The sequence below is a fragment of the Enhydra lutris genome, unplaced genomic scaffold, assembly GCF_002288905.1.
Source record: "Enhydra lutris kenyoni isolate GAN:26980312 unplaced genomic scaffold, ASM228890v2 scaffoldscaffold68, whole genome shotgun sequence".
Taxonomy (NCBI): domain Eukaryota; kingdom Metazoa; phylum Chordata; class Mammalia; order Carnivora; family Mustelidae; genus Enhydra; species Enhydra lutris.
The window spans coordinates 13,640,358-13,668,148 of record NW_019154152.1 but is presented as its reverse complement, the minus strand read 5'-3'; the positions used below and the strand labels follow the sequence as shown (position 1 = coordinate 13,668,148).

General features: G+C 39.4%; 2 protein-coding genes across 5 annotated transcripts in view; one reads left to right on the top strand and one right to left on the bottom strand.

The window, feature by feature from the left end:
- Positions 1–222: 222 nt before the first annotated feature.
- Positions 223–24,660, bottom strand: LOC111159491 (signal peptidase complex subunit 2). Its single transcript, XM_022522008.1, has 5 exons — positions 24,531–24,660; positions 10,624–10,707; positions 9,472–9,632; positions 7,735–7,869; positions 223–994 (listed from the first exon to the last, which is right to left on the bottom strand). Exons 1-5 carry the CDS (start codon positions 24,642–24,644, stop codon positions 808–810), a joined length of 681 nt encoding a protein of 226 aa, XP_022377716.1. The 5' UTR covers positions 24,645–24,660; the 3' UTR covers positions 223–807.
- A 290-nt stretch (positions 24,661–24,950) lies between these two features.
- Positions 24,951–27,791, top strand: part of LOC111159409 (X-ray radiation resistance associated 1) — a 64,083-nt gene continuing 61,242 nt past the window's right edge. For all 4 annotated transcript variants that reach the window (XM_022521845.1, XM_022521844.1, XM_022521846.1 and 1 more), the window contains exons 1-2: positions 24,951–25,003; positions 27,310–27,365. The gene's annotated coding sequence lies outside the window, so the exon portion shown is untranslated. The remainder of the gene's footprint in view (positions 25,004–27,309; positions 27,366–27,791) is intronic.

Sequence of the window (27,791 nt, the reverse complement as noted above, 5' to 3'; positions counted from 1 at the left end):
TGCAGGTACGCACAGGTTTCTGACCAGTAAAACAGCCTAAAAACAAAAGGAACCTATCATAGTAAGACTGTTAAAACTTGCTGCTCTGTTTCTTCCATCAAGACTATGACTCCATTTTTTCACATCTTCTTTCCTTTTATTGAAAAAAATTTTAGAAAATGGCAGTTAATAAAGGGCACAAACAAATCAACAGGGATATACTAGTGGAAAACATAGACGATATAAAATTAAAAATGCCATTGGCTTCTTTAATTGTTTAAGAGCACAAAATGTAACAGAAGGTCTGTTTTAAACAAATTAAAAAGCTGTGTTTTTTTCCCAATTCCCCCCAAGTCAGATATATACACACCCACAAAAATGGTGTGTGAAGGAAAACTGTCATACACAAGAAGTTGTATCCTGAATTATGGGAAACAGCTGTTGAAATAGGAATTAACACAATAAAGTCAGCAACAGGTTAACAATTTTAAAAACTGAGTCTTTAAATGCTGCATGGCACAAAGCTATATAATATAAAGGACTACTAGGTATGAAGGACAAAGCCTGTATGGCTGCTAGCAAAAGTGCTTTTCCAGAAAAGCAAATCAAAACAATGCAATTAGCAGACCAAGGCTAAAGGCAGATATCAGAGCTACAACTTCTCATATCTGGACTAGAAAATCCCATTTATCCGGAATGGACGAAAATTTCAGGACAAAATAGGGACATTTTAAACATATCTTACTTTATCCATTTTAAGTTCTGTTTCCTTCTCCCTCACCATGAAATTCAGCATGATCCAGCAAAGATGATTGCTTTTAGACCTGGCTATTTTATTTTTCTTTCTGTTGCAAGGCTGTCATGGAGCCTAGATATTTCTGGCTCGTATGCATCCATGACCAGTGTCCCGCTGTGGTCAAAAAACTTAGCAATGGACTTGGTGAACTCGGCCTCTCGCTGCTGCTTTGTTCTTCCACTGATGAAGGTCAACTTCAAAGTGTATTTGTCATCGAACCTAAGCAAAGATAATAAATCAAAAACCAAACATAGAGATTCAACAAGTACACTAGAGCATCAAGTGTTTTTGAAGAACAGAGCTGAGCTGGCTACTGGTGACAGAGGTAACATGCAGATTGATCCTTTAAAAAAAAAAATCCAAGGGTTCCTAATTGCCTTCAAGATATGAGTTATGGGGGTGCCTGGGTGGCTCAGTGGGTTAAAGCCTCTGTCTTCAGCTCAGCTTCAGCCTAGGACCCTAGGATTGAGCCCTGCATCGGGGGGTCTCTGCTCAGCAGGGAGCCTGCTTCCCCCCGACCCTGCCTGTCTCTCTGCTTACTTGTGATCTCTGTCAAATAAATAAGTAAAATCTTAAAAAAAAAAAAGATATGAGTTCTGATTCATAGGTATTGCCATGTCTGCCTTACTGTGTACCTCCTTTACCTTGTCATAGACCTTTAAATTATATGGCCCACTTCCTACCTCTGAACCTTAAACTTGTTATGCTAGAAGGGTCTTCCTAGTAGACACTTCTCTCTAATCTCACCTGACTAGTTCCCATTTGTTAATATTAAGGCATAAACTTTTCTGGGATACCCTTCCCAAAATGGGTCAGATGACTCTCCTTTGTCATACACCATCAATTGTCACCATACCATCAACTGTCAACTCAGATACTGTACACCTAGCATATGCCAGGCCTAATGCTAGGCTCCCATGCTGTCAATCAAATTATCTACTGGAAGATGTTTAAGCATCTGTGTTCTTCATTAAGCTCAGAGATTCTTAAGGATAAGAATTCCGTCTTATTTATTTTTCTATTCCTAGCTTGGCACTTGGCACCAAATCTTATGAAAAAATGAAGAACCTTTGTTTTCCAGAGATGTTCACCAATTCCAGGCTGCTCAGTCCATGTTCCCTGTAATCAATCAAGTTTCAGGCTCTACCCATATTTTAGGCCAGAAATATCTTTTACTACATGAATTCCCGAGATTCCTTACCTATACCTTAAGGTACTTTCAAGGCCTTCTCTATCTCCACCCATTCAAGAGGGTTTATAAAAATCAACCTCTGGCAGGATGACGTTCCTCCCCCTGACTGTGACCTGTTTGTTTCTGTCTCCATTTAATTAGGGCACATTCAGTGGACTGTCAAGCTGTTACTACCTTTAGAGAAAGCAACTGCTGAAGCCTCTGTTTCTGCATGTTTAAAACAGGATAACTACCACCCAGTTTTCAGGATCACTGTCATTGTTAAAACAGTGCCTATTATTAACCAGCGCTCAAAAAATCATAGCTCAATAAATTATTGTCTAAGAAATAAAAAGTGTTGGTAAGGATGTGGAGAAAAAGAACACTTCGGACTGTTGGTAGGAATGTAAATTGGTGCAGCTAATTATAATGGAAAACAATATGGAAGGTCCTCAAAAAATTAAAAATAGAAATACCATATGATCTAGTAATTCCACTACTGGGTATTTACCCAAAGAAAATGAAAACACTAATTTGAAGATACATACACCCCTGTTTTTACTGCAGCATTATTTACAATAGCCAAGATATGGAAGCAGTGTCAACTCAGATACTGTGTCCATCAATAAATGCATAAAGATGTGGTGTATACACACAATGGAATATTACACAGTCACAAAGAAGGACAAAATCTTGTCATTTGTGACAGACAACATAGATGGACCTAGAAAGTATTATGCTAAATTAAATAAGCCAGAGAAAGAGAAATATATCATTTCACTTATATATGGAATCCCCCAAAAAAAAAAAGAATTAACAAACAAAAAGCAGAATCAGACCTGTAAATACATAAAACAAACTGACTGTTGCCAGAAGGAGGGTGGCTGGGGAGACACGCAAAATGGGTGAAGGGGAGTGGGAGATACAGGCTTCCAGGTATGGAATGCGTAAGTCACAGTGATAAAAGGCACGGCATGGGGAGTATAGTCACTGTACTGTAACAGCACTACATTGCATAATGCAGACAGTAGCTACACTAGCGATGAGCTAACTACAGAGCTGCTAAATCACTATGTTGTACAACTGAAATTACTGTAACATTGTGTCAACCATACTAAAAAACAAAAACAAAAACACAACAAAACTGTTATCTAGCCAGTTATTCCCAACCTGGAGAGCTATGAGTGGAAGTCCTTAAACTATTTTCAATACCTCAAAATTTTTCTCAAACTCCAGCCAGCGGCTATTAATTGATTTTACAGTAATCTCAGAACTTTTAGGCCCGGTTCCACTGGCAGTTCCACAACTCTGATGGTAGGCCATGATCTGATGAGTTGTGATCTGATGCACTTTAGTTAGTATTTATTTTATATTATGTAGTATACAACTTATTATACAATTACACAACATATAATTACATCTAAAGTATTCTCAGAAAAATCTAACAATATATTACAGAATAATTATAAGAATAATTATATATTCATTCAGTCCTAACTTTATATGTCAGGCAGTTTCAGATGCTAAGGCTATACAGCAGTGAACCTAAAAGGCAACTCTGCCTTTTGGGACTTTTACTTTAGTGTATATGAAAGAATTAGCAATAAAATAAAAAATGTGATATTTTAAATGTAGTAGGCAGGAAAAGCTTCACTAAGCAATTATTTGAGCAGAGCCTTAAAGCAGAGAAGAACAAGCTATCTGGAAAAAGAATAATCCAAATAGAGTTCACAGCAAATGCAATGGCCCTAGGGCAAGAACATGCTTGGAACGCCTAAAGAACAGAATGATATTAGAGAGGAGGAAGCCACGGAGATAAGGAGGGTATGTGCATTATGTGTGGGGGGGTGCAGAGGAACAGATGAGTATGGATTTCTAAGATAGGCTTAGGATTTAGATTTTTCTGAGTGACATGGTTTGGAGAGGAGGATATGCCCTCCTTTCTAAAAAGAGCACTCTGGCTGCTGTACTGGAAATAAACTATGAGCAGGGTGAGCAGCTGTGGAGGTCCATGAAGACATTATTATAGTAACCTAATTGAGAGATGAGGTAGCAGAAGAAATGGAAGTGGTCAGACTGATATATTTAGAAAGCAGAGCTGATGGGATTTGCTGAAAGACTACTGGAAAGACTGAGAGAGCAGTCAAAATGACTGAGTTCTGGCCTGAGTAACTAGAAGGATGGAAGTGCCATTTATTGAGATGGGGAAACCTGGGGGGAATGCAGGTTTGGATGAGGGACAGCAGAGTTAGATTTTGAATGTGTGGATTTTGAAATGCTTATTAGGATCCGAGGTCAAACAGGAAACTGGAATGTAGCTGGGAGTTCAGGACAGAGGTCTAGGATGAAAATACAAATTCAGAGATTTTCATCATATAGATGGTATTTTAAAGTCTTGAAATTCTAGATAAGATTACACCTAGTGATTGTATATAGATAGAGAAGAGGCGCTAGTAACAAGCACTAGTGGCATTTCAAATTTAGAGGCATCACAAAGGAGACTAAAAAGCAGACACTAAAAAGAAAATTAGAAGATTATGGTATCCTAGAAACCTAGTTTAAAAAAAAGGCAAGTATAACAAAGAGAGAGTAATCCACTATCAAATGCTGGTTGAATAAGATGAGAAAAGAGAAATAAAGACAAGCAGATCCAAGAGATAGTGAGAGGAGAAAAAAGGGACAGAGAAATAAGACCATGTGAGGAGAAAAAGAGGAACAAAACCAATTTTCTTCAGTTGGGAGAAATGACAGCATGTTTGCATGCCACAAGGAATGATCCAGCAGAAAGGCAAACATCAAGTAAATGAGAAGGGAGAGAATCTAGTAGACAAAGTGACAGAAGGCAGCAGACAGAATCTCAGGAAGAAACAGACTCTGAAGAGCACTGCAAGCAGGTAATGATGGGAGATTTCTGACTGCTTCGATCTCAGCAACAAAAAGAGGCTGAGAGTAAAGATGGGAGAGGAGGGTAGGTTTGCGGACAGAGGAGAAGGTATCAAAGATGCTCTAGGGCAGTGAGAGTAACTAAACTACAGAAATGATGGAATATAAATTGGGTAAGGGAGAACTGAGACAATGAAGGAGAAAAGGGACAATGAAAAAGTTGGGAGGCTCAATGAATCAAGGATGGCACTGGGGCTGAAGAACCAATGGGACAAGAGAACCAGAAAAAGAGGAATCAGAAAGCAGGATACTCAAAACTGAAATTATTAAAGGTAATTAGTTATCAGCCAAGTCTAGGATATGTCCAGGAAATAAGTGTTTAAGACATGGTAGAAAACAAAATGATCAGAAGAGAAGCCAGAGAACTGGAACCCATCATCCATTTGGATAATGAAGTCACCAAGACTTCTAAAAGGAGCTTTGCTAGAGAGAGTGCCAATGAGCCAGGAGCTATCTGCAAGGAAAGAGAAGTGAATCCATATTTAACTGCAATGAGAAGGAACAGGGGTGGCATATTTCCTCACCACAGGAAACAACAACATGGCAGCTGGTAAAAAATCAGCAAGAATGAGGAAAAATCAGAATCCTCGTACATTGCTAGGGTACTGAAAATGGTGCAGCTGTTTTGGAAAACAGTCTGGCAATTCCTCAAACAATTAAAAAGAGTTACCATATGCGTCGCTGAGATGGCTGAGTCAGCTAAGCAGCCAACTCTTGATTTTGGCTCAGGTCATGATCTCAGGGTCGTGAGATAAAACCCTGCATCAGGCTCTACACTTGGCTCAGAGTCTGCTTAACATTCTCTCTCCCTCTCCCTCTGTCCCTGCCCCTCTCCCCCTGCTTGTGTGCATGTGTGCTCTCTCCCTTTCTCAGATAAATAAATCTAAGGAAAAAACAAGGGGGTTGCCATATGACCCACAATTCTTCTCCTAGGACATTACCTGAGAAATGAAGACATATGTCCACACAAAAACTTGTATGTGATTATTTATAGCAACATTATTCACAATAGCCAAAAGTGGAAATGACTCAAATGTCCATCAACTAATAAATGGCTAAACAAAATGTGGTATAGCCATGTAATGGAATATTTGGCATAAATACTGATACATGCCACAACATGAATGAAACTTGGAAACATTATGTTAAGCCAAGGAAGCCAATCACAAAAGACCATATAGTCTAGGATTCCATTCACATGAAATGTCCAGAACAGAGAATCTATAGAGATGGAAAGCAGATCAATGGCGACTTTAAGACTAAGGGAATGGGGTGGGAGATCATGGATAGGGAGAAGATAGCTAAAGAGTACAAGGTTTCTTTTTGAGATGATGAAATGTTCTATGTTGGCTGTGGTGATGTCTGTGTTATCTGTAAACACACTAGACTACTGACCTGTATACTTTAAGTGTATGTATGGTATGTGACCTGTATCTCAATAAGGCTGTTAAAAAATAATACACTGTGTAGGGGTGCCTCGGTGGCTCAGCCGGTTGAATGTTTGCCTTTGGCTCAGGTCGCAATCCCAAGGTCCTGGGATTAAGCCCCATGTTGGGCTCCCTGCTCAGTGGGGAGTTGCTTTTCCCTCTCCTTCTGCCCCTTCTCCCAGCTCATGCTCTCTCTCAAATGAATAAATAAAATCTTTAAAAAAAATACACTGTGTGTTTGAATGCACATATGAATGAAATGGAATGTATGAATGAAAATAAAGAAATCAAGACGTTGCTAGGGTCTAGAATTCTGCAACTCTATTTTTAGGAGCCTGGCACAAGGTATAGATTTATGACCTCTGAGGTCAAAAGGCAGGTGGGAGCCCTGCCAGAACTCAGCTGGAACCCCAGAAGGACATTTTGCTCCTCCTCAAAGGCATCTCCACAAGCTGGTAATGACAGCAGCTCTTTGGTGTTGATGCTATGCTTACCTTTGTATATGCATTAACTATACTTGTTATTTAAGAGCCTATTATGTGCTAGGACCTATCCCATGTATTTTCAGGATAGGAACTAAAAGCATGAAGTCTGAACTCAGATGTGGGCTGGAACACCTGCTAGATTTCCCTTTTGGGCTCTAGAACCCTGGAAGAATTAAGTAAACCCTTTGGGTCTGTGTTCTTATCTACAAAATGGGATGTTGAATGAGATAATGAGATAATGCACTTGGCATAATACCCAGTATATGGTTAATGCTCCACAGACGTTTGCTATTTTTACACTTAGTATAAAAGCTGGCATCTTCCCCCAAACTCTCGGGAGTCATTCTTGACCCAGTTTTGACTAAAGCTCAAATGGTTTCCATGATATACAGGAAGTCATACAGCTAGAGATGAGCTGAAAGATAAACCCAACTCTGGATACCTAAAAAGACCTCGGGTGTCACCTGCATGAAGTTATACTCACAGCTGGTCAGAAACACTGAAATGTGCTTCTCTGAGTTGCCAAGTGCATTGCTGCAAATATTCCTGATTGCAGAGACTGCAGTCAAGATCACAGAAGACACAGAAGCAATAGGGTTCTTCAATGACAACTCACTTCACAACTTTGGCCTTCATAGTTCTGTATTCTAATTGGGTCCGTTTATTGACCAGAGGGAAAGAGACCTATTCTTCATCCTTCCACCAAAGTTCTTTCTCCCACAGTTTATCCTGAGGGCACTTCTGTGATAATACAATCTCAGAAGTACAATGCTAGGAAAAACCTTCTGGATCATTCATACCCCTTACTTAGTTTGACATGACCGGCACTATGATCTGCATGGAGTAAGCATAAAATTGTCTGTTGCTGAAAATGACTCGACTCTGAAAGAAAATCCAACAGCAGGATTTAAGGATCTATGAAGATAGTCATACCTTTTGAGACTGGAGGACAGTTGCCAAATATCATCAGGATCCATTCCTGTAGGATCTTTCCTGTGGGCCACAAGAAAGATGCTCTTCTCTTTATATGAGGTATAAATCGTCAGGATCCCCATCATCACAAAATAGGTTCAGATAAAGTTAAGGAGAAAACACACATACACACACAAAAGAAATAACACAAACTGACAAGGGCTATGAAAACTTTTGTAATGATAATCCTGGAGAAGACAGTTTCATCTTGCTATAAAAACACTGAAAATTTAGCTATTTCATTTTTCATCCTTAAGTGTGTGTATGTATCTTCAGTGTCTAGCACAGAAGAGTCATTACCATTATATGTAAAACTAAGATGATTATAAAAATAGCAAGATCATGCATGTTTTGCTTTAAACACCAAACAAATGAAATTTCATCACGGTAGTTCTCTTGGGAAGCCATGTATTTGTAATAATGTTGCCCTCACAGTTTAAACTTTTTGGAACTCCTTTGGTAACTGCCTCTAGAACCTATAGCATAGTCTTTGGAACTGCCTTAATGGTGAAAAAATTCATACTGGGATGATTTATCTGATTACCAAAGGGAGTGAAGGTGCCAATTCCAGGACTATGATTTGGGATCAATTTGGATAATACCTTTTTTAATCAGGGCCTGCTTTATTAAATGGCTTGCTAGAAGAAAAATCCCCAGAGCACATTTTTAAGAAATATTTCAGGTAGTGGCAGCATTGTTAAGAAAAGTAAACTGCCTACCAAAATGATTTGTTTTAAATTAGTACAGTGCTGGCACATAGCAGACACTCAAAAATACTGTGTGGATATTAATAAGGCAGCCCTAACTATTCCAACATGAAAAGACATCCAATATATTTTAAGTTACAAAGAAAAATTCAGTATGTCCAGATTGACTTAGGGAGGAGGTGGTAGGAACCACAAGAAAACTGTTACTATGAACAAGTGGAATTTTTATAATTACAGTGACAGTATAATAGAAGTTCTTTGTATTTAGCTTTTTGAGAAATAATCAAGGTGGATAGGTAACAAACATGATTCTACTAATATTGTAAAAGGAGAGGGGAAAGGAAAGAATCTGAGAGATTACATAACCAAACATTATAAAATGTCTCACTTAATGTTTTAATTCTGAATGTGCATTGCCCCTATTTGTAACAGAGCAGCATTCAAACAGTCTCCAGTAAGTTAAGTTCTTATTATCATAAGATCACAAAAACAGCTTGGATTTCAAACCCAGAGCTCCAGAATAGGATTTAATTCCATGTTACACAAACCACACCTCTATCTCATGCTCAGTAACTCTCAGTCTAGCCCTTCAGCTTCAGGGAACCCTGAACCTCCAAAATCTGATCCTTCCCTAACATCCTGCAATGAGTTTCTTGAAGCAGTAGGTCTAATGGGAATGTGGTAGGCTAGAAATGAGAACTGGGTCTCACTATAATGGGTGTTTTGCTCTTAGGCACTCACACTTGGATTATAATCATCTCTACAATAACTAAACAGAATTAAAGATAAAATAACCACATTAAATCGCAAATATCAATGATAATCACTAACTAAAGTTACAGAGGCTCATAGCTCATAATGTTAAATTCTAACACTAGCGGGCCCTAGAATCAAAGTTTATTTTATTTATTTTAGGGAGTGGGGAGAATTATCAGTAGAGATTTTAATAAATAGTCACTAGAAAACAAACCTGAGCATAAATAAAGGATATGATATGACACACAAAGCCAAAACAGGCTTAGATTCTGGAAAGGGGTGCATATAATCCCAAATCAAAGCCACTATGGCAAAGAAACAGGAGATGGTACAGATGGTGAGGCGACCATCAATCAGACCAAAATTCTCCACATACTTGTACTTTTCCAGAAGTACCTAGTAAAAAGAACAAGGAATCAAGCTCACAGGATTTCTTCCTTCCTAGTATGTGCTTTTATTCTTAACTTCCATGATAAAAGTTATATTATCATATAATTACCAACAGCCCTCTCCAATCAGGATTTTACCACTTCAAGCAAAAAAAAGACGCAAGCTATTCTCAATGATCCCAGAGAAAAAGTTCATCAACTTCTCATCATTTTTTTAATCCTCAACTTTTTCCCTGGAAGCTAAAAGTTCCCCCTGCTTGTTTCTTTTAAAGAGAGAAGTGAAGAAAAAAAAAAAGAGAGAGAGAAGTGGGGACGCCTGAGTGGCTCGGTCGTTAAGTGTCTGCCTTCGGCTCAGGTCATGATCCCGGGTCCTGGGATCAAGTCCCGGGCTCCCTGCTTCTCCCTCTCCCTCTGCCTGCTGCTCCCCTCTGCTTGTGCACTCTTTCTGTCAAATAAATAAAATTTATTTAAATAAAATTTAAAAAATAAATAAATAAAATAGAGAGAGAAGGGGGATAGGGGCAGAGAGAAAGAGAGAATCTTAAGTAGGCTCAACGCCCAGTGCAGAGCCCAACGTGAGGCCTGATGTGAGGCTCGATCTCACAATCCTGAGGTCACGACCTAAGCCGAAATGAAGAGTCAGATGCTTAACAGAGTGAGCCACCCAGGTGCCCCTCTTCCCTTTTTAAAGAGAGAGATGTCCAATCATGAATGAATGTCCTATATTCCCTCAACCCTCTTAGCTCTAGGCCAAGTAACCTTAAAAAACAATTGATCACCAGCTTTCTGGAATTCAAAAATTAAATTTGACAGAAGCTTGAGGTAACTAATATTTTAACACATGCTCCCCACATTTACTGTAAGGATTTCAGAAACTGCTTTATGGCTCAATTCCTTAAACTAACAACTACAGCCATTCCAAGTCTCAGAAAAAAAGATCTTGCAGACATGTCATAAGCTATATATACACTAACAGACTCCCAACCTCAATAAAGTACCTTTTTGGCAGAATCATCCAAAGAATTCTTCACAGCTGATCCATCCCACTTGTCAATTTTTACAGGTTTATCATCAATCTTCCACTGTAAAATAGAAAAGTTGTGAATCAAGAGGCATAGGAGCTTACTGAAAGTAAAATAAACTACTTCCTTGAGAGTGTTTAAATGCCCCCCCCCATCCCAGGCACAAAATGGTGTCACTTAGGTTAAGACCTCAAGTCAGTAAACTACGACCTAGTACCTAACCTAAGGGCAGTTTTAACCCCCAAGAAATATGCCCTTTAACCAGTCAACAGAAGAAATTCCTGGTCAGCACTAGGAAACTTACCAATAGGCCCCTTCACCTTAAAACAATGGCTTCTTCGCTAATAATTTCCTTTTTTCCACTCCCTCTCCAGCTTTAAAAATCTTTCCATTTCTGTAGTCTTTTGGAGCTTCCCTCTAACTGCTAGATGGGATGCTGCCCGATTCATGAATCTATTATTAAAGCCAATTAGATCTTTAAAAATTACTTGGTTGAATTTTTACTTAACAAGAGCATCTTCAAGTTTATGTACATTTATTCCTTGTCCTCTGATGTTGGACAGCTAAAAGACAAACACTTAAAAATGAAGTTGAAGGAGCCTAAGTCACTAGAATCAAGTAGTACTCATATGATTTTGCCAGTATTTGCCAGATTTGCCAGTATTTGCCAGATTTTCCATGCTGGAAAGCTAAATCTACAAGCCCCAAAATAAACATTTACCTAGGCTACAGAGACTACAGTGTGAACTCACATATTCCATTCTCATTTTCCAAATGTGGAAACAAGGAAAAAAGCTCCACTAGTTCATCCTTTCATTCTATGACCACAAAACTTAAGACAATTTACATCCATGAACTTTCAGACACTAACAAAATGTCAGCTAACAACTTTTGTATTTCACCAGCATGTCTTAACCGTAGGAAAACAGCAAATCCAGTGTAGTCTGTTGGAAAGAATATTTTGAATTAAAAATCAAGTCCTATTACCAGTCAGTTATATGACTTTGGACAAACCCCTTTCCAATTCCCATCATCTACAGAGGTACAGAATCCAGTGATTGTCTCACACGTTGTTGGTAGAAATTCAAAATGGTACAACACATACTAAGACAATTTAGCACTTTGGATTCCACTTCTGGGAATTTTTCCGTATCTGCATGCACATAAACTAATATACAAGCCTACTCACTGCAGCAGTGCTTTTAATAGTAAAAAAGTAACTCAAATACTCAACTACAGAGGACTGGTTAAACAAACTGGTGTACCCAGGTATCTTGAGATGGTCCAGGGACATGGGTGGGACTGAATTATCAACGTACAGCTTTTTTGATTTTTATTTTCTTCAAACCACTTTCAATTTTATTTGATTAAAAAGAATGCCTTTTAAAAATTTCTAAACACATGAATATTTTATATAGTAAAAATGTTCTCAAATGCAAATTACATGAACATAGTTTAAGTGACAGGGTACTATAAATACTCTAATAAACCTATCTTTTATAGATCATAATGCTCAACTCTTAATTTTTTATATCAAGTAAACAAATACCATATTTCATAAAAATTTCAAACCAGTAGGCAATCCATTTTGGGTGCATGAAAAAACCTTTAGCCTATTTTAGAGGAAACAGCATCTTTGCTGTAGTATAGAGACTTCCGGAAAAGGGCAGGAGGGCGGACATCAGGAACTTATTTTTCGGACTTATTTTCTGTAATTCTTAAAACTGCTCATCAACTAAAATCTATGCTACTCTTCTATTTTCCCTCTACTGCTATTCAAGGCATTTTAGAAACTTTTTTCTCCCACTCTTATCTTCTTCATCCATAAGTACAAATTGCTTTCCTTTAGTAATAAAAAGGCACAGCCAAGGTTGGCTTCTTTCATGTGGGACCTCACAGGATAAATTACGAAGAAAGGCTCTGTGCAAAAAAGAGGTAATTTAGGCATGAGACTACTATCCCGAGAGTTAGAAAGGCTGGTGAACAGTCTCCTACGCTGATTAAAAAAAACTTTCCCTAAGTGATTTAAACCGTTTGTATAAATAATGTGGTTTATGCTAAACACCAGTTGTTGTTGTTGTTGTTGTTTTTCTAGGAGTCTGGCATTTGGGCACAGGTTAGGCAGAAGGTACATACTAAACCGGCTCCCAGTAAAAAAAATCTGGGCACTGGGTTTCTAATGAGCTTCCTTGGCAGACAACACTCCACATGTACTGTCAGAGCACCGCTGCCAGAGGAATTAAGCACAACTTATGGGACTCCGCTGGGAGAAGACTCTTGGAATCTTGCACTTGGTTTCTTCTAGACTTCCATCCTATGCATCTTTTTCCTTTGCTGAAATAAACCTTGTCCATGAGTACAACTACACACTGAGTCCTGTTGAGTCCTCCTAGTGAATCACTGAACATAGTCTTGGGGACCCCTGATACAGGCATATTGCCAATTAAGACACAGCAGATGCTGTAACTTCACACAGTTCCTCTTTCCCACATTCCCACCTGCATATTACAGATACGTATATACTGGGCCTAATTAACAATCACAGATACTGACTTTAAGACCATTGCTATTGTCAATCCCATTCCCCAAAAGAGACACTACTTTTATCTCCTTCTGATTTTTTAAAATATATTCATCTCTATTAAAAAATGTTTACATTGTTATTTCTTAATTTTTCAGTTTTTGGCATTAAATCTATGGACTTCTCACCATAAAAGAGGAAATGTAGCCATTTCATCCCCGCCACACTCACATTAATTTTTCCTGCTCCTCCTCCACCACATTTTTAATACAGTCATAGCAGATCACTGGTGATTGGGTCTTCTATAATAGCTTAATTTTGGCTAGATCATTATTCAAATGGTACATTATGATTATAAATGCTATTCACAGATGAGTCATGTAGTATACTTGGATTACTTTTTCTTTCCTGATAGCTTTTGTTTGTTTTGGAAGCTACTGTTGTTGAAGCTACCTTGAAGCTACTGTTGTTTTGGTGGTTGTTTTTAATCAATGTATTTGTCACCAGTATAGTTTTGAATTCTCTTGCAATTGTTTAAATCTCCTCTTAATATGTGCAAATATGTGTATTCAGCATTCTGTGATTTTCATCTTTTTAGAGATTGGTCTTGGAGCCTCCTGACCTGCTCTGACCTGCATGGACTGCTTTCCAGGCCTGCTGTACAGCTGTCACCCTGGAATTTCCCTTTACTATTAACTATTTACTATTTCCCTTTACCTTCTCGTGGGCTGAACCTGCTTTTCTTAGACACCATGTTTTACTCTTTTCTTGGTTTACTATTCCCTTGATCTTGTGAGCACATCTTCTAGGGGCTTCCTTGAAGAATGCACATGGGAAATAAATTTTGAGACTGCACATCTGAGAATGTCTTTTTATTCTACCCTCACACTTAAGTAAGAGAAGTAAGTTCTCTTCAAAAATTTTAAAGTTGTATTCCATTATCTCAACAGTTTGTGGGATTCCTAAAGCCATTCTAATTCCTGATCCTTCATTCAATGCTTTTTCCCTTCTGGAAGAACTCACACGAAGTTCTTTATGCAGTATATCTAAAATTTCAAGATGATGTCCCTTCTGCAGGTCAATTCTCATTCACTATTAAACTGCCAGTACTACTGCTAGGCTGTAAGCAAATCCTCAATCTGGAAACCAATGTCTTTCAAATTAGAAAACTAGCATTCAGGGATATTAAGTGTCACACAGCCAGTTAGAGAAGGCAACAAAATTACTTAGGGATAAGTTACAAATACACGAATCACCATAAAACTGTCCCTTCTTCAATGATAGAAATTTATTTTTAACTTGTCTTCATTTCTGAACTCAACCCCAAGGAAGATTCTGTTTGTGGCATTACTCTCAAAGATGTGCTATAATTCAAGCCAGAAGCTAACTGAATTCCGACGGACTATAAAGAGATGTGGGCAAATGCACTCTTTCTTCACCCAATAAGGTGGGCCTTTATTATGCAAAGGAGCACAACATAGTGTTAAAAACTACAGCTCTGGAGTCCAACTACTTGTGTTTTCTCACTTCTCCATTTAATGGATGATATAGGGCAAATAAATTAATCTTTCTATGGCCTTAGTTGGCTCAATTGTAAAATGAAGATGATAAAGATATCTATTTCACACATTGGTCTGAGGATTAATTTTGGTAATTTTAAGACACAGTAAAATGCCTAGTGTGCAACAAGTACTTATTAAAAATTAGCTACTGCTGTTGCTATTAATTATGTAAGACTAATACACTGCATCTGGTTAGCTGGATTTACAGAACATCTCCCTCAGTAACATTTTTATGTTCTCAGAATCAGGGACGTAATACAGAATCAGGATGTAATACAGCATCAAGAGCTACTTACTAAAAAGATGTCTGAACTCTTATAAAGAAAAAAGAGAAGGAAAAGATTTCTAAAATGTTAACTTTTAGTTTAAACTTAACAAATGTATACATGGCTGAAATCATCTCACTCAGCTCTTGTCCAGAGAACTTAAGGGAGGTATAACCATAGCTATAACTTACTGAGTGCGTTAACGTGTCCTATGTATTAAGCTAAATGTTTTATATATACCATCTTGTTTAATCTTTATGAAAAGCCTATTAAGAACAATTGCCATCTGCTATGGACAAACATTTATGTCTCCCCTAAAGTCCAGATGTTGAAATTGTAATTTCAACGTAGATACTATTAGGAGGTGGGCCTTTGGGAAGCAACTGGGTCATGAGGGTAGAGCTTTCATGAGAGGGATTAGCGCCCTTTAAAAAAAGGCAGGAGAGCTTGCTTCCGCTCTGCTTCCTACCACATGAGGATACAAGAAGGGTGTCCACAAATAGTAGAAGGGCCCTTACCAGAACCCAACCATGCTGGCACCCTGATCTCAGACTTCCGAGGCTCCAGAGCATGAGAAATAACTCTTTGTTTATGCTACCCAATCTATGGTATTTTTGATAAAGCAGCTCAAACTGACTAATATCCCGCTTTTACAGATGACACTAAGGGTTTAAAAGATTTGCACAAAGTGACAGCAAGGCAGGGGTAAAGCCAGGACTCAACCGAGTTTTCATGATTTCAAAACCCATTCTCTTTCTCACTTCCACACTGCTTCCCACAAAATATAAGAAAAGGGATTCTTAGTCATCAAAAAAACAGAAGAGGGGTGCCTGGGTGGCTCAGTGGGTTGAGCCTCTGCCTTCAGCCCAGGTCATGATCCCAGGGTCCTGGGATCGAGCCCCGCATCGGGCTCTCTGCTCAGCAGGGAGCCTGCTTCCCTTCCTCTCTCTCTGCCTGCCTCTCGGCCTACTTGTGATCTCTCTCTGTCAAATAAATAAATAAAATTAAAAAAAAAAAAAAAACAAAAACAGAAGAAAAAGACACAAATCCCTGAAGTGATAGCCATACAAAGTATCCTGATTCTTATTTAATATTATAATAACATAAAAAAACTTTAAAAGATTTTAATCTTGAATATGCAAACGAAACCCACAGAACAGATTTGAATTTTCCATTTTCCTCCCTTTAAAACCAACTGCAGGGGCGCCTGGGTGGCTCAGTGGGTTGGGCTGCTGCCTTCGGCTCAGGTCATGATCTCAGAGTCCTGGGATCGAGCCCCGCATCGGGCTCTCTGCTCTCTAGGGGAGCCTGCTTCCTCCTCTCTCTCTCTGCCTGCCTCTCTGCCTGCTTGTGATCTCTCTGTCAAATAAATAAATAAAATCTTTAAAAAAATAAAAAAATAAAAAAATAAAACCAACTGCAATTTAACTGAAAATATAGCTCAGAAAGTCCTAGTTTAAAGAGATCACCTCCCTGTCAGTACCAACATAAGAGAGAAAAACACTTTATCGGACCAGCATACCTGTTGCCAGACCTAGATGGCTGACCAATTCATAGAACATACACATTTGATAGCTTTGACAGAACATGACAAAGACTCATTTCAGTTAAAGACTCATTTCAGTTACAAGTCTCTGCTGCAGATATGAATAATAAGTTCTACGAAGACATTTCACTGCAGATATGGTAGTAAGAACTCTACCTTCTAAGGACTTTGGAAGAGTATTAAACACAATCCAGGTCTTGAGCTTATGTAAATAGTGCAGGAAGACATTTTCTGAGTTAAATGATTTGAGGATTACAGGCTTTTCCTGTTTTCCATGCACCTTCTGGCCTTAATGGCAAAAAAGGACAAAATCCTTGGGTCATTAAAGGCATTGGTCCAGTAATACAAAACTGCCCTGGGTATGAAATAACAGGATGAACACTTCTATTTTCTTATTTTAATGAATGTGAAAACAGAAGTTATGCAGTGATAAAGACCTCAATGAATTGCTTCATAAAGTTTCTTCGCTGACAAAGGGCAGTAAGACTCAAAAGATTCAATTTAAAACTGAAGAGATGAAGGCTACCAGAGATGAGCAGTGCCAGCGGGACCCTGCTCTGACTCAGTATAGCTCTAAGAAAAACTAACACAGTTTCTTTCTCCCTTCTTTGAAAGGTCTCTCCCAGCTTAGAAAGGGGATATAAGCTGCAAAGAGGAAAAGTAATAGGAGATGAGGCACTTGACAGAGGAATATATCCTAGATAGTCTTATTTACTATGTTCAGGGGCTTGGACTTTATTCTGAGAAAAGCAATAGAGAATATTTTAAGCTGACAGAGGAACAACACAATCAAATTTATGTTTTGTTTTTTAAAGCCATTTTTAGTGGCAACCTTGTAGATGGTCTAGAGGGGAGTAACGATGGAGATAAATACATCGGATGGGGACCGATTTAGATGCAGGGGCTGAATAAGAGCAGCAGCAAAGGGATAAAAAAAATTCAGACTTAGATAGCTGAGCCATCATGTCATTTTCCAAGAAAAGCCACAGAGATGCACAAAGGAGAAATACACATTTGTATATGCTGAATCTGAGATGTTTAAACTCTGTAGTTATATTGAGATATTTCAGAATTTTCTACACCAAAATAAGATTATAAAAACTGATGTTAGACTCAAAAGGTAAGATTACTATTTGAGTTGGAAATATGGATCCCTAAAGCCATACGCACACATTCAAAATAAGAAAAAAATGTTCAATCTGGGGAGAAAATAATGTCTGTCTTAAGAACGGGCACTATCACCAAATTTAGATCCCAACTCAGAAATACCACAATTATCTCAAAGAGAGATTATAGCTCTTGGTAACATACTTAATTTTCAATCTCTTTTTAAATTTTTTAAATTTATTTTTATTTTTTGAAGATTTTATTTATTTAATTGGGGGGGAGGGGGAGAGAGAGAGAGAGAGAGAGAGAGAGAGAGAGAGCATGAGAGCAGAAAAGGTCAGAAGGAGAAGCAGACTCCTCACGGAGTTGGGAGCCTGATGCAGGACTCCATTCCAGGATCATGACCCGAGCTGAAGGCGGTCACCCAACCAACTGAGCCACCCAGGCGCCCCTCAACCTATTTTTTAAATAAAAATGACCAAGAAATACTGCAAAGAAAATTACTTACTAGTGTCTTATTTTTTTATTTTAAGATTTTATTTATTTATTTGTCAGAGAGAGAGAGAGAGGGAGAGAGAGCAAGCACAGGCAGACAGAATGGCAGGCAGAGGCAGAGGGAGAAGCAGGCTCCCTGATGAGCAAGGAGCCCGATGTGGGACTCAATCCCAGGACACTGGGATCATGACCTGAGCCGAAGGCAGCTGCTTAACCAACTGAGCCACCCAGGCGTCCCTTACTAGTGTCTTATTAACAGCTACATTTATCACTGGAGTTAAGCTGGAAGTTAATAATTACCATGTGTTAATTATGAGCATGAACATTAGTGGCAACACCAGAGAAATGAGGTAAGTAGACTGGTTCTGGCTATTTAAGTCTAATATACCTACTATTAGATATCCATGTGGGCATGGCAAGTAGGCGGTTGGACATGTAATTCTGAGGTTCAAAGGACAGAACCAGGTTGAAAGTTCAAATATGGAAATCATCAATTTACAGATGGTATTTAAGCCATGACACTGGTATTTCCTGGAGATGAGTATAGAGGAAAGGGGTTTGCCAATATTTACAGGTCGTGAGAAAACAAAATAGTGACAATAAAGACAGAGGCCAATGAAGGAGGAGGAATACCAGAAGCAAATGATCTTCTTAGAAGCCACAAAAAAAAAAAAAAAAAAAAAAAAAAAAAAAAAAATCAAGAAAGAAGTGATCAATGAGTAAAATGCTACTGAAAGTTCAAGTAATACAAAAAACTATTACTGAAATTTGACAAAACAGAGATCAGAGCAGAGAAATGGAGCAGGCAACAGCTAAAAAGGGATGTGGCAGATGGAGACTGTTAACATCTGTGTTATCACTGTTACATAATTGTGAATGACTGGTTAAGAAAATAGTAATAATAATTTGAAACTTTAGAGGTTACTCCATAAACACTGTAAAGAAAAAAAGGAATGAGTTAAAACTGAGATATAATTCACACACCATAAAACTTACCATTTAAAAATGTGTAACTCAGTGGTTTTTATTATGCTCACAAGGTTGTAAAACCATCACCATTAATTCTAGAATATTTTCATCACCCTAAAAACAAACCCCATAACCATAAGCAGTCATTCCCAATCCCCTTGGTTGCCCCCAGCAACCACTAATTTACTTTCTGGGCACCTGCGTTGCTTCTACCTTTTGGTTATTGTGAATGATGCTGCTATGATCATTTGTGTACAAGTTTTTATGTATAGACATACACTTTCAATTCTCTTATGTTTATATCCAAGAGTGAAATACACTAAGTCATATGGTAATTCTATGTTTAACCTTCTGAGGAACTAATAAACCATTTTTCCAAGGGGGCTGCATCATTTTACATTCCCACCAGAAATGCGGGAGGTTTCCAATTTCTCCACATCCTCACGAACAATGGTTATTTTTCTTTTCTTTTTAAAATTATTATTATAGCCATCCCAGCGGTATCTCACTGTGGTTTTGATTTACATTTTTCCAATGACAAATGATGCTGAGCATCTTTTCATGGGTCTATTGGTCATTTGTTTATCTTCGTATGGAGAAATGTCATTCAAATCCTTTATTCTTTTAAAAGTTAGTTTGTCTTGGGGTACCCGGGTGACTCAATTGATTAAGCATCTGACTCTTGATCTCAGCTCAGGTCTTGATCTTAGGGTCCTGAATTCAAGCCCCTGCACCGGGGGCTTCATGCTAGGCATAAAGCCTATTTAAAAAAAAATTTTTTTTTAAGTTAGTCTTGTTATTATTGGGTTGTAAGATTCTCTATATAGTCTAGAAATTAGACACTGATCAGAAATATGTTTTCAAATATTTTCTCAGTCTATGGACTATTTTTTTACTTTCTTAATAGTGTCCTTTGACATAAGAGCTTTTAATTTTGTTGTAGTAAAACATGAGTTTTGAGATGTTATTAAAGTTTAGTTTGCAAAACAATGTTTAAAAGCGAGCACCTTGTTTCCTTAAACACGTACACACACACAAACCACACAATGCCATAAAACTGTTCATCGTTGTTCAGGGGTGGGTTAGGGTTCAGGCATATCATATCAGAAATCTGGCAAGCTAAGCTACCACTGAAGAGGCCAAAAGGAGATACTTGACTTGTCTAAGGACACATGGTTGATGGGTGATAAACCCAAGGCTTGAATCTAGGTTTTCCAACCTCAAAACAGGTGGTCTTTCCACTACTGCAGTATTTATATTTAGCACAGGGCCTGCTCCAGTATGAGAGGCAAGAGCACTGGATTAAAAACTGGGAAACCAGATTCTGGAACTGTAACTCAATGTCTCATCTTGAACAAGTTGCTTCGTCTTCCCCTCTTCAACTGTGTACATGTCTATAAAATGAGGAGGCTGGAACAGATGAATTTCAAAATCTCATTATAAACATTTTAGAGAAACCACTATTGATTAAGCAGAACAGTTATAAACCAAGCAAAAATAAACAAAAAACTCTTAATATACTAGAACCAGAAGGGATTTAAAAAGTAATCTAAGATAATTCTCAACCTGGAAGTAACTGTTAAAATGTAGAGGAAAGAAATAAATAAATAGCTATGTGTAAAAACATACAGCTGTCCAGGTCCCACCTCCAGAGACTCTGATTCAGGTCTCGGATGAGGTCCAGAAATCTGTATTTTTAACTAAAACCCCAACGGAGTCTGATATCTTTATATGATGTCAGGAAAAAATATGTATCTAAGGAAGCTGAAGACCAGAGTAACTGGCTCGTTAGTAGTAGCTACATATATTTTTTGTTAAGTGCTTACTATGTGCTACTCATAGTGCTAGACACATTTTAAGGTAAATATTATTATTCCCACTTATAGATGAGGAAATCGAGATACGAAAAATTTATTAAATTGTCTAAGAATACATATCTGCTAAGTGGCACAGCCAGGATTCAAAACCAAGCAGATAGGCTGGCTCCAGAGCCTGTGTCCTCAACTATTAAATTATAAAACCTCTGTTTTACCATCAGGATGACAGTCCAGCCAGGAGACAGAAATGAAGTTAAACAGGTATGAAGTTAAAAGGATCTGAATACAGCTTCTAAAAACACAGTTTAACACTGCATTTTCATAGCCAAACAATTTTAGTAGCCTAAACAAATCCAGCCAGGAGACAGAAATCCATGTATAAGGTTAAAAAGACTTGGATATAGTTCTGGAAAGCATGATTTAATACCACCTGTCAATTATAATAGCTAAAACAATTAAGCAAGCAATTTTCTTTACAGCCTGCTAGGTAAAAGAAAATGCTTTGAGGTATTCTGGGCAAAATAACTTACTGCAATGATCTAAGTTATTCTGTGACGGAGGTTGGAAGATTGCATTTGCATACCTATTTTTAAGATCAGGAAACTAGAACTGCTTTGTTCTCAAAGTCAGTTTCATAGGAGCAGAAATTCACATCTGCTTAGGGAAAGCTAGAAGCACAGTGAAGCACATTTACATCTTTTTATTACATTTCTTCATGGCAAGTGAAATTACAGCTGCAGGAAACAAAGACCCCCCAAAAAATCAAGACAAATAAAATTAAAGAGATTGTAAGGTAACAGGCTCTCAGTCCTGCAGAGCAAAAAAGCTTCTCTATTCATTCAGATCTCATTCCCCTGAGAATAATTTTTCTCCATCTTCTCTTCCACCGTACCTTCCTTCAGTTTTCAGACAATTAAAGGCATCATTCTCTAAGGCAATTTCTGAAGACTGAGGAGGCAGATCTGAGGGTTTTTTTGTCTGCTAAATTTAATGAAGCAAGTACTTATTCTGTGTTGGTTGTCTCAGAGAACTATAAGGACCTTTCAGGGGAAATCGGACAAATACAAATTGGTAGGAAAATATAAGACAGTATGTCATATTAAGTGACAGCTTAATTCCCATGTGCAATAAATGCTAGAGAATTCAGAGGAGGAACAACTTGATGTAAAGCTGAAACGAAATTTCCCGAGAAAAATCACCTAACAAGATCTTATTTTCTATCCTCTATGACCCTCACTTCTTGATTAACTCTGTCAAGTGCTCTTTTTTAAGGCCTTTTATCTATTGCTGCTATTCAAGTTAGGGTTCTCATGGCCTGGTCATTCTATTTTTATAGCTGTTCACAAAGAATGCTTACCCGATACTGTAAAATATTTACAACAAGCCCACAATACATACGGGAACCCACATTATTTACATAAGGAAATTTAAGTTCAGTAATATCATGTAACCTATCCAAGGCCATGTGGATTTTAACAAGCTATATTAGAATTCAAACTTGTCTTTCTTTTTATAATAAATGCTACACATTAGTATGGTATAAGGTCTTATTCGAAAGCTTTTAATTTCTACCTCTCCAAACTAATTTTCTGAAAACACTTTATACAGCCTCAACAGCTTCCTACTCCAAGCAATCCATGCCCTCTTCAATCTGATTCTACCGTCATGTCACTACAGGTCTCTTACAAAGCAATCCAGTCAACTCACTACCTGAAACATCAAGCACCATCTGCTCAAGGACATTCTCACCTAGTATGCCATCCTTCTCTCCCAAAGTAAGGTCCCAGGTCCACCCTCAGACGTGAGGTCTTTCCGTGGGCCCTCACCTCCTTATCAATTAGTTCTGAGGAATCATTCTCTTTCTCATTTCTATTTCTGTAAAAAGCACACATCTGAATACACCAAATACTTTTAATATTTGGGGTACCTCTTCCTATAGTCAGCTATACTGAGTACTTTCGGACTGTAGGATTTTTGATTTTTTTCCTCTGCCATTGCGCATGTGTATGCAACATGTGTTACAGAGATCATTCATGTATATGACCCCATTTGGTTCTCCCCAAAACCAAACGATTTCAGATGGAAGGTAAGCTTAACTGACTTGCCAGTCTTCATACAGTTTGAAAGTAGCAAACCCTGCATCTTATGATCCTCAGATCCAAGTTCTTTCAATAATGTAATGATACCATATACTCTTCAGTAAAAAATGCCCCCGATAAATGTTTGCTGGTAATGATCCAAAGAGAACAGGAAGAACAGTCAATGGGACAGGATGAGCAAAGGCTGTGAGATGCTCACCAGCAGAAAGACAGGGTTTATGTATGAAAATAAACATCAATTCCCAAAACTCTCACATGTCTTGGAGCAACTTAACCATTCCAATCCCCAGAACTCGTTCCTCTTAAAAATGGTTAAAGAGTGTGAGAACCATATGATTCAAAACCAGTGACACCTGAAAACAGAAGCACAAAGACCTGGATCTGAACCCCTCAATATGATCACATATTTGTTTCTTAGGCCCTATCATGCATTAGGCACGAGAGTGTCTGAAAGCTGCTTTCCATTACAGCAAAAAATCCTACTTACTATATTAATGGTCCCATGCTTAACATTTCTCATGAAACTGTCCCAGGGCCCTACAATGAGAGAACTGGAAGGGACTAAGTGTACTTTAGGCTAAGCCCCTCATTTACAGATGAGCCCACAGACACAGGGAGAACAAGCATATTTCAAGGTCACACAGCTAATTAGAGGCAGAACCAGTACTAGGACCTACATCTCCATGCAACTGTTTCTTTCAAGATTCTCTGCAAAGGGCAAGAAGGGCCAACCGAGGAGCACGGTTTTCCATTTTTTCTTTTCCTTTAAGCCCTGTTACTAGGGCCACAGTTAAAAAAAAAAAAAAATGAATGGGCAGAGAAGGAAACAGGGTACCTAGAACAGGCAGCAAGCTCAGAATCCGATTCACTTACTGCACTTGGTTGCAGGCAGAGGAGTAAAATGAGGGGGGAGGGAGGAGGGTGAAGAAGGAGAAAGAAAAAAAGAAATCTTAAGAGGGTTCCTGTCAGCTCAGTAGGTAAGTAAATACTCAAGTAAATTCAGTATTCGGACTCGTGATAAAACGCCTAGAAACTTCCATAAGCAAAAGGTCAAAGAACATTTAGAATCTGTAGCAGCACCCACTGTGGTGGTCGTGGTGGAGAGTTTGGGGACTGCTGACTTCGAATAGCTGTGTTCATGCCTTCGGGCTTGGGCTTGTTTTCCCCGTCAGTGAAATGGGCACATCAACTGTGGCCCCAAGCACCTCCGAGGAAAAGTGTCGGCTGCATTGAAATTGGGAATAAATTATCCTAAGTGTGGGGACTACAGTTAAGGACCATACACACTACCAAGAAAAAAAGAAGGCCGGAAGAGGAGAGAGCTGGGGTGCGAGGTATGGAGACACCCGCCTACAAGCGCCGGTAGGGTTCCGAGGGTGGGCCAGATGAGGACTAGCCGCTGAGAAGCCACAGAAGAAAAGGGGGGCGGGGATGGGAAGGTGGGCTCGCCGCCTCCCGGGCCTCCCAAGTTCTCGTCCGTCCCCAAGAACCGGCTCCTTACCTTGTCCAACAAGCCACTGCGGCCACTGCCTGTCCCGCAGTTGGGACCACCGCCGGCCCCACTACTGCCTCCGCCGCCACCACTCCTCCCGCCCTGTGCAGACGCCGCCGCCATCTTGTCTGCCTCTGTGTCTCCCTCCTTCCTACTTGTCCGAAGCCAATTGGCTGAAGCTGACGGCGTGACGCGCCGCCCGGAGTCCTTCGGGATCCGTAGTCCGGGTCCGGATGACGCGAGGTGGCCAGCGGAAGTGGCCGCGGGGCTTGCCGGGACTTATAGTAGTTAGAGCTGCGTTCACCGGTTGCCGCCTACACGGTCTGCCGCCGCGCCGCGGTTACCAAGGGGTACAGAAGGTTGTGGTAGGCGCCACCGTGGAGCTGCTCCGAGGTCCCCGGGAGTCTCGCAGGCGCGCCTCCCGCGTTGCCGGGACGCAGCCCCTGCAGACGCCTCGGAGGCGGAAGCGACGACGGAGGCAGGTGAGGCTGGAAACTTAGTTTGCGTGAGGGATTAGAGTATCCTTTGCTCTAGAAGAGTTTGCAAAGGGGCGACAAGAGCTCGTTCTTCATCCTTTTACAGCACTTACCGGTTATTCTCTCCGGTGACTGTCAACTAAGATGTTAGTAGTGTTTTCGTGTTCTAGAGAACTCACATTTGCTGAGCGTCTACCTCTGGAAGCTGTGTACCGTGGGCGTCATCATTTCAGGTAGTCCCTTAACAGCCCAGTCAGATGAGGAAACTAAAAAACTTACCCAAGGCCGAACAGCATGTCTCGGGACCTCGTTTAGAAGCCAGGGGGTTTTAGCCCCCTGGTATGTTCCCTTTGCCACTCTGCTTTTAATCGTTTTAGAATGTAGTAGTATTCTAGATTCTTATTAATTCATTTTTTCCACTTTTTTTTTTTTTTTTTTTTTTTTTTTTTTGAGAGAGATTGAGTACCCTGGGGAGCGGGGTGAGGGGAAGAGAAGAGAAAGGGAGAGAAATCTTAAGCAGGCTCCACACCCAGAGCAGAACCCGACTGGGGCCTCCCTCTCACGCGGGACTTGAACTCAGGGGGCGTGACCTCACCACCCTGAGATCATGACCTGAGCTAAAATCAAGAGTCAACTGCTCAACCAACTGAGCCACTCAGGCACCCCTTTTCCATAGCATTTATTGAGCACCAACCAACATTGCTCCGAAGTGTACTGAGGAATACTGGAAGATCAAAGCAGACCTGTTCATTACTCTTTTGGAACATCTACTCTAGTGACCTAGAGTTACCACGTAACGGGATTATATTATACTATGATTGTATTATACTATGATTTCTTACATTGCATCACTTGTTGGTTTGTTTTTTTTTTTAATCACCTCCTAAGTGTCAAAATGTTGAACAAATACTTACTGAGTGCTACTATATAGCAGTTGCTGTTCTGGTCACTGGGGATATATTCCTAAATAATGTAAAATATAGGCAAAATACGTCTTGGTGAAGCTACCATTCATGGGATAATAATTATCAGTAACTACTGTTAGTTGGGATTTCTTCACTTCTGTGAAGCAGTCCAGTCAGATGCTCCTATAGCTTTTTGCTGTTTATCTTCTGTACTATCCTTCTCGTTTTTCAAGACCCAGCTCTAATGTCACTTGTTCTGTGAAACCTTTCCTGATCCTTATTTTTTCCTTCTTTGCAGACAGACTGAAGAACTCCATAGCATTGTGTTTATGGTTCAGTTTAGTTCAGTAAACACTCATTGAACCTCTTCAATGGGCCAGACCCTGTCTTGAAGTGCTGGGGATAAAGATATAGGTAGGCCTGGCCTTTGAGGGGCTCACAGTCTGGGATTGGGGGTTTGAGGAGTGGGGAACAGACAGGTAAGCAGGCCATTGTACTACAGCGTGTGGTGGAGTGTTTCCATTAAGAGGTGGGCTGAGATGGTAGCACAAAAAAAGGTCAACCTGAGGAGGGGAAGATATAGGAAAGCTTTCTGTATAAGCCAGGCAAAGAAGAGGGGCAGAATCCAAAGAAATGGAGCAGCACATATATGCAAATGAGCACCATTACTCTGTGTGTGTGTGTGTGTGTGTGTGTGTGTGTTGCAGCTGGGAGACGTTACAATTAGATTAGCTGCTTCAAGTTTGAGATAGAGACCTGAGGTAGCTGATGCTAACTAGGCAGGCAGCCTCTGAGTCTGGAACTTGGACTTTCTCTTTTCTACCATCCAGGTAAAGTTCATATTTTCCTTAGGGTTACTTTCTAGATAATGTAACATCAGGATTATGTGCCCTTCCTAGCCCATTAGTTGTATAGCCACACCTTCTCACCTGGTGTTCTTTGGGAACTGGAAGTTACCAGTGGATTAGTTGTGTCCAGATCTGTATGCCCTTCCCAAGTCTGAGTCTGATTGAGCCTTATATATGTATAGCAAATATCTTTTCCCAGATTGTGTCTTATCTTTCAACTCTGTCTTTGCTGTTTTTATAATTGCATAGATTTATTTTGTATTAATGATTATATAAAATATCCTTCCTTCCTGATTTGTGATTTGTACATTTTATTTAAGCACTCTAGCCCCACCCCATCATCACAAAATTACCCCCTTGTTCTACCTTCCTCCCATCCGTGTTTCTGTCTCTATCTCTACATTTCTAGTTATCTATTTCTGGGATCTTTAGTTTTGTGGGGTTTTTTTAGGCCCCAGCTGAGACAAATTTTAGAGGCAAGGGTCACAATAGGATGTAATAAGAAAGTTCAAGAGCTCTGAATGACAGACTAAGAAGGAGTGTAATATCTGTTTTACAGGTGAAGAAACACAAAAAAAAGCAAGTCAAGGGGTCTTTCCCAAGGTCAAAGATCAAGTAAGTACTATGCAGATCAGAAGCAAGGTCCTCATAGTCTGTAAGTTATTTCTCCCAACAGCTACCATCTCTAACATTTCCCAGCCAGCAATTTACTCATTCATTCATTCACCTGTGTAGCAGATAGTTGTGGTTGGTCACAAGATAGGTTTCCTGAAAGACAGATTAACTGAGTGACTGTTGATCTTTCCCCATCCATCCATCCGTCTATTCATTCATCTTCTTTACACATTTTTAGTGAATTCTAGGTTCAATGCTAGGCTCTGGAATTACATAGGTGAACAAGATATCATAGGACCTATGGCAGGTGAGAAGTTGACTAAGGGGAACAATTACCATAAAGTGATAAGCACTATACTAGGAGAAGTACAGGGTATTGTGGGAACACACCAGAAGGGCATTAACCCTTCTTGGGATGGTAACAGA

What these genes read in the sequence shown, in the direction of transcription:
- LOC111159491 (XM_022522008.1), bottom strand. Translation starts at nt 24,644, where the DNA reads ATGGCGGCGGCGTCTGCACAGGGCGGGAGGAGTGGTGGCGGCGGAGGC. An exon ending in TGGATGATTCTGCCAAAAAG is followed by an intron (nt 9,633 to 10,623) that starts GTACTTTATTGA and finishes TCTTTTTACTAG; the next exon opens with GTACTTCTGGAAAAGTACAA. An exon ending in TTGGCTTTGTGTGTCATATC is followed by an intron (nt 7,870 to 9,471) that starts ATATCCTTTATT and finishes CTTTATCTGAAC; the next exon opens with CTATTTTGTGATGATGGGGA.